The 7,354-nt window shown below is 36.6% G+C and overlaps 1 protein-coding gene across 1 annotated transcript; it reads right to left on the bottom strand.

The window, feature by feature from the left end:
• Positions 1-388: 388 nt before the first annotated feature.
• LOC116111867 lies at positions 389-784 on the bottom strand. The gene has a single exon (XM_031398029.1). It carries the CDS (start codon positions 782-784, stop codon positions 389-391), a length of 396 nt encoding a protein of 131 aa, XP_031253889.1.
• Positions 785-7,354: the final 6,570 nt, after the last annotated feature.

The following is a 7,354-nucleotide window of genomic DNA, read 5'->3' as shown; positions in this document are numbered from 1 at the left end:
ATGCATTCCTTAAATGGCAATTTAGTATCATCTCTCTTAGAAGTTTTAACTGCCGACTGATCCACCGAATCAATTTTGAAACATGAATCTTGCTTCAATGGGAACTTTAGAGCCTCAAGGACATTAAATGTCACTTCTTCATCTTGCACCCTCATTATCAACTTCCCCTCTTGCACATTAGTCTTTATCTTCAATCTTCTTTGACTTGACCATGCATTCCTTAAATGGCAATTTAGTATCATCTCTCTTAGAAGTTTTAACTGCCGACTGATCCACCGAATCAATTTTGAAACATGAATCTTGCTTCAATGGGAACTTTAGAGCCTCAAGGACATTAAATGTCACTTCTTCATCTTGCACCCTCATTATCAACTTCCCCTCTTGCACATTAGTCTTTATCTTCAATCTTCTTTGACTTGACCATGCATTCCTTAAATGGCAATTTAGTATCATCTCTCTTAGAAGTTTTAACTGCCGACTGATCCACCGAATCAATTTTGAAACATGAATCTTGCTTCAATGGGAACTTTAGAGCCTCAAGGACATTAAATGTCACTTCTTCATCTTGCACCCTCATTATCAACTTCCCCTCTTGCACATTAGTTAAGGCTCTTCCGGTTGCAAGAAATGATCGTCCTAAGATGAGAGGTATCTCCTTGTCTTCCTCCATATCCAATACAATAAAATCCATAGGAAATATGAATTTATCCACCTTGACTAGCACATCTTCAATAATACCTCGTGGATGCTTGATCGATCTATCTGTGAGCTGCAAGGAAACCATTGTAGGTTTCACTTCACCAATCCCCAATTTCCTAAAAACAGAAAAAGGCATTAGATTTATGCTAGCACCTAAGTCACACAAAACTCTATCAAATGTAACATCTCCTATAACACAAAGGATAGTGAAACTCCCTAGATCTTTGAGCTTTGGTGGTAACTTCTTCTGTAAAATGGTGCTGCATTCCTCTGTAAGCATCACTCTTTCTTTCTCTTCTAGCTTCCTCTTGTTTGAAAGAATTTCCTTCACGAACTTAGCATATATGCTGCAAGGCATCTAAAAAAGGAATGTTAATATGCAGTTTTTTTTTTTTTTAAAACATCAAGAAATTTAATAAACTACTTATCCAGATTTTGCTTCTTTAATCTCTAAGGGAAAGGAACTGGAGGAGTGTGGTGTGCCAACTCTGGTAGTATTTCAGGAAATGGCAATTTTTCCTTCCTTGGCTTCAGCATCTTTTCCTTCTTTGGTTCTTCTTTTCTAGGACTTGTTGGCTTCTCTTCAACAATGATCACTTCATCGACTTCTTCCTCAGATTCTTCCTTCTTCTCTGGTGGGTTCTCATCCTTCCCTTTTGGTTCAACTTCATCTAAAACTGTTCCACTTCTTAAAGTTATGGCATTTGCTTGTTCACATAGATTTGTCACCGTGTTACTTGGTAAGGGACCTTGAGCTCTCTCATTCAATTTTTTTGAAATTTGACCCAATTGCACCTCGAAGTTTCAAATAGATGCTCCTTGATTTCTGAAATTTGACCCCATCTCATTCATAAAACCTGTGGTTTCTTGCATGAATTTCCCGAACATGTCCTCCAATTTTGACACTCTCTACTCAATTGGTTGATGGTTCACCCCTGGTTGATGGTTTGGCACTGTCCTTTGATTGAATTGATTGTTTTGATTGACCCAGGATAAGTTTAGGTGATTTCTCCAACCAAGATTGTAAGTGTTGGAGAATGGATTATTCTGCTATCTTTGATTCCCAGCCAAATAGTTGACTTGCTCTGATGATGAGAAGGATGAAGCAAAGGTTGCCCACTTGGCAGTCAAAACTTGCATGGTTACTTGCACAAAAATCACATGTTACATGAGGTGTTTGAATGGAATTAACATACGTACCTCCTACTTGTTTCTGAAGTGTAGCAAGTTGGGCTAAAATGGCTATGTAAGCGCCAACTTCATGAATACCCATGGACTTCTTTGACACTATTCTCTCATCTGATCTTTGGTAGTTGTTACTCGCTAAAACTTCAAGTAACTCTTGAGCTTCCACAGGTGTCTTATTTTATAAAGCTCCCCTAGCTACTGCATCTACCATTGTTTGAACATTTGGTAGCAAACTCGAATAGAACGTTTGCACTTGCATCCAAATAGGCAAACAATGGTATGGATGTTAGTGAACGACCCAGTTACACAGCGGAAAACAAAAACATAAACTACATGGATCGTTCCTTGGAACCAAGATCCGAGTACAAAAATCACAGTTTATACAATATATACATTAAATCTGCAGAAAAATCTTTTCAAGGTTTAAGGAATCATACGCAGGTTTGTAGGCTCCTCCAACTTTGTCTCTGAACGTATTTTGCTACCGACACAAGTGTAGGATCGAACCGATGTAGTCTACATGAAGATAATCGCAAGGAACTAAAGAGGGATTTGCTAGATCCTCTTTAGTCTTAAGAAACAAAGAAGAAATGAGGAGTATTTGATTTTTCAATCAAAACTAAAAGTGGCGTGGGAGAGAGTATTTGGGGCTGGAGGATTTTGTTTTCAATGAAAAAGTAATGAATGAATAATCTTGACTTTTTCGATGAAACCTTTTCTTTTATAGTGATCTTTTAATTGCCCTATTCCCATATGGAATGGGCTTGGGCTCCACCCCAAACACCACATGTTTCCAAACACTCCCAATTAGATATTTATTTTAATTCATCATTATCTCAATTAAAAATCAATTAATATATATTTAATCTATATATTAACATTTAACAATAATGATAATTTATTTAAATATATGAGAACACATATTTAAACTTAATTACACTTATTTAATTTTTCTAACAAATTAAATAAAGGCTACAACCCCAGCAAATTTAATTGCACTATGAAATTACCAAAATACCTTTCGCCTAAAAAGACAAAAACACCCTTCTGACTTCCTGGCTCTTAAATTATCTTCTATGTGTGTGACCCATAGGCTCTTCATCATACCGCCAGTGTATAATATCGTGATTAACACAAATTAATCGTCTCACTAAACACAGACAAAGATTGGCCCTTACAAGGCATCATGGCCACCCGATAGATTCAGATTCAGCAAAGTAGCTACCTGTCAACGATATGGTTACCTTACAATTCAATCCTTTCATCATACGTTATCTTGACGAGACGAAGGCATAGAAATAGTGTCAACCTTCGGTTACTCTCGATATTATGTATTTAGTTTCTGGACCAATGACCTATATTATAAACTAGATGGAGCAACAACTCAATCCCATTGTGGCCACAGTTTTAGTGTCATTGCCATATACTAAATTGTGCCGTGAGATAACTTCTCCCGTACCCGGGAGTGACGAATCCTCTGTCTATCCAACATAGTCTTGATACACTCCTTGATGTAGCCAATCACCACCGTATTGATAGCTCTGAATAGAACTGCGTTAGGCTAGTGTCAAACTACACCAATCGGTGCACAAGGCGCTCCGGTGATCTCAAATCTAAGGATCACATGCACCACCATTCGTTAGAGGATTTGTTCCATAGACACTAGGGTTACCATCCATATGGAATCCTCTGGTGGGTTAGTCCAGTGAACTTGCTGCGGTATATTCGCCTACAGCAAGCACCCATGTGTTGCACCAAGTTGTCACCAAACAACCTTGACAAGTGAGATCAGTCACTGCCTTTCGACAGGGTCGTTCAACACTATGATAGTCTTACCGTATTATCTGTGCCCTTACTTCAAAATAATACTGGGGCTATGGACGTTTCTAGAATGGCCATCATATGTGCTCATAGGGTTCTCACTATCAAGATTTGAAACACTTGATACCCTCGTCACGGTTCTACTATTCTAAGGACATATATCAATACATATTGCAATAATAATGATTTACGCGACATAGAATAAAATTTCTTTTATTGATTAATGAACATTATTACAAAGAGTCAATTATACAATAATTGATTGGCTCTAGGGCATCTACTCTAATAGTGGACACTTCCTCAGCATTTCCTTGAATCTCACCCATGTTTCATAAAATGATTCATGGTCGCCTTGTATAGATGATGTAATGTCATTTCTTGTCTTTGTTAGAAAAGCTGGTGGGCAATACTTGTAAAGGAACTTTTGTGCTAGATCATTCTATGTCATGATGGTTCCAATGGGTAATGACAGCAACCACCATTTTGCCTTATCTGTCAATGATAATGGAAATAATTGCAACCTAATAGCATCATCTGTCACCCCGTTGTGCTTGAATGTGTCACAGATTTCCAAGAAGCTGGCTATGTGCATATTAGGGTCTTTTTGTGGATCACCCCCAAACTATACTGATTGTTGAATCATCTGGATTATAGCAGACTTAATCTCAAAGTTATTTGCCTCAAGGTGGTCTCGTTATGCTTGGACTACACCCATCAACTTGTGGAAGTGAAAACTCCCTCAAGGTTCTATTTTTAGCCATCTCAATGATTCTCGCCTCTTTTTCTCTTCTCTCTCTAATGAGTCTTCCTACGGTTCTTTCAATCTTTGGATCAATAGGAAGCACAAGAAGATTTCTTGCTTTTCGCATAAACTAACAAGGAAAGAAAAAGAGCATGAGATCACAAGCAAACAAAAATTAAACTAAAATAATTAAAACTAAAAATTAATTCAATTTATAAAAAAAACTAGAAAACCTCAATATTAACGCAAAATTAATCCCCGGCAACAATGCCAAAAACTTGGTGCGTGCTTTCACAAACATGCATGTGTAGCAAGTGCACTAGTCACAAAAAGTAATAAAATGATGAATAGTATCGTTCCCATGAGGATTTAGTGCTAAATATCGATTTTCCTAATTTTATAACTAATTGAAGAACACAAAAATGTTGGATTTACAAGAGCTACTGAAAAGTAAATTAAAACAAAATAAAATAGACAACTAAATTTAACACAATAAAAGCAATTCAACAACGAATTTCATTCAAGAAGAGAGGTTAGGGTTTTGATTTCACCAAGTTACTCCAATTCAACCTAATAATCCTATTATCTTCAAGTTCACATGCACGAATTACAAATCGGACTCCCTAGGTTGTAAAATATACCTTCTCAGGCTATAATTTACTACTTATCCCTATTAAGCTTCCTCACCGTACAAATTGAAATTCAATAGTTCAAAGTCCCTTAAGCATGTGGAATCCTATAAAGATTTCATAAATAGCGTTTGTCTATCTCTAGTTTTCGCTCAATCTATGGTGTTGATCTCAATAAGCTAACACATGAATCACTTCTCAGTCTCATCATGCTCAACATTCATTTGAATCAAAAACCCAATAATCAAATGCATCAAGAACAAAGATAAACACTTCATCCATGCAATAGGACCCAAAAACAACAAGATATTATAGATTAAATCATTGTAAACAAAGATCCATCAAAATTCTAACCCAAAAACGAGTTAGTTCGTGTTCAAAATGGAAATAAACATCAAATACAAAACAAAATCAGAGTTCAAAATCATAAAAGAAGAAAGGGAAAAGAAAACTTCTCTAATCTGGAGACCCAAATTCTTCCAATCTTCTTCTCCTGACCCTATTTCCTAAAATGTCAACCTCCTCCTAAAAAATGAGCTAACTTTTTCTTCAATAGTAGCCAAAAACCCTAGGACCAAATGCTATAAAAGAAAAATGCAGCGTTCTAAAAAACAAAATAACATAAAATTGCAGTTTTCGCCGAGCAAGAAAAAAAATTTCGCCACGACATCAACTTGAGTTTAAAGGAACCATGATTCCAAAGGATAGCTTGCCGCAACGAAGAGAAAAATTTGCCATGGCGAACTTCTAATCTTCTTTGCTAAATTTACAAAACTACCCTCCGCTTACTTCTTCACTTGAATCTTCGATCTTTTTGATCTCCAATAGGAACAAACTCCGAGGGTGTTAGAGTAGGTGCCCTAGAGCCAATCAATCATTGTATAATTTTCTCTGTAATAAATGTTTATTTATCAATAAAAGGCATATTCTACTATATCACATAAATCATATTATATGTATTGATATATGTCCTTAGGAGGGTAGAACCGTGACGAGGGTATCAAGTGTTTTAAATCTTGATAGTGAGAACCCTATAATCACATATGGTGGCCATTCTAAAAACGTCCGTAGCCCCAATATTATTCTAACCAAGGACACAGATAATACGGTAAGACTATCATAGTGTTGAATGACCCTGTCGAAAGGTAGTGACTGATCTCACTTGTCAAGGTTGTTTGTCGACAACCTGGTGCAGTGCATGGGTGCTTGCTAGAGGCAAGTTCACTGGACAGACCCACCAAAGGATTCCATATGGATGGTAACCCTAGTGTCTATGGAAAAATCCTCTAACGGATGGTGGTGCATGTGATCCTTAGACTTGAGGTCACTGGAGCGCCTTGTGCACCAATTGGTGTAGTTTGACACTAGCCCAACGTAGTTCTATTCAGAGCTATCAATACGGTTGTGATTGGCTACATTGAGAAGTGTATCGAGACTATGGTGGATCGACAAAGGATTCATCACTCTTGGGCACGAGAGAAGTTATCTCATTGGGTAATTCAATAAATGGCAATGACACTAAATCTATGGCCACAGTGGGATTGAGTTGATGCTCAATCCAATTTAATATTCCTATCATTGGTCCAGTAACTAAATACAAACATGTCGAGGATATCTTTGGTTGACACTATTTCTGTACCTTAGTCTCGATGAGATAACAGTTGATGAAAAGATTTGATTGCACGATAACCAAACCGTTGACAGGCTGCGGTTTTGTGAATCTGAATCTATCGGGTGGCAATGATGCCTTGCTAGGGGCCAATCTTGGTATGTGTGTAGTGAGACAATTAATTAGTGTTAATCGCGATACTACACACTGCCGATATGATGAGGAGCCTACGGGTCACACCCTTAGAAGATAATTTAAGAATCAATTTGTGAGAAGGGTATTTTCGTCTTTTAGGACAAAAGGGTATTTTGATAATCTCACAGTGCAATTAAATTTGCTGAGGTTGTTGCCTGTATTTTAATTTTAATATTAAAATTAAATTAGTGAGATTATATTTGAATATATATCTTTGTGTATATATTTAAATGAATTATTATTATTAATTAAATGTTAATATATTATTATATATTAATTGATTTTAATTATAATAATAATTAATTAATTAAAATACCATAAAGGGTGTGTTTGGTTGCAAGGGTGAACTAGGCTTGGAGCCCATGGCTACTCCTAAGTGGAATAGGGTTTTAATTGTTGCACTATATAAGTGCAACCTAAAATTAAAACTAGAGAGAATTTTTCATTCAATTAAAACCCTAGCCACTCTAT

This window comes from Pistacia vera, unplaced genomic scaffold (genome assembly GCF_008641045.1).
Source record: "Pistacia vera cultivar Batoury unplaced genomic scaffold, PisVer_v2 Contig652, whole genome shotgun sequence".
Lineage (NCBI taxonomy): Eukaryota > Viridiplantae > Streptophyta > Magnoliopsida > Sapindales > Anacardiaceae > Pistacia > Pistacia vera.
The sequence above is the reverse complement of the archived record's forward strand: the minus strand, read 5'-3'. Positions and strand labels throughout refer to the sequence as shown.

Coding starts and splice junctions, on each gene's coding strand:
- LOC116111867 (XM_031398029.1), bottom strand. CDS start 784: ATGGTTTCCTTGCAGCTCACAGATAGATCGATCAAGCATCCACGAGGT.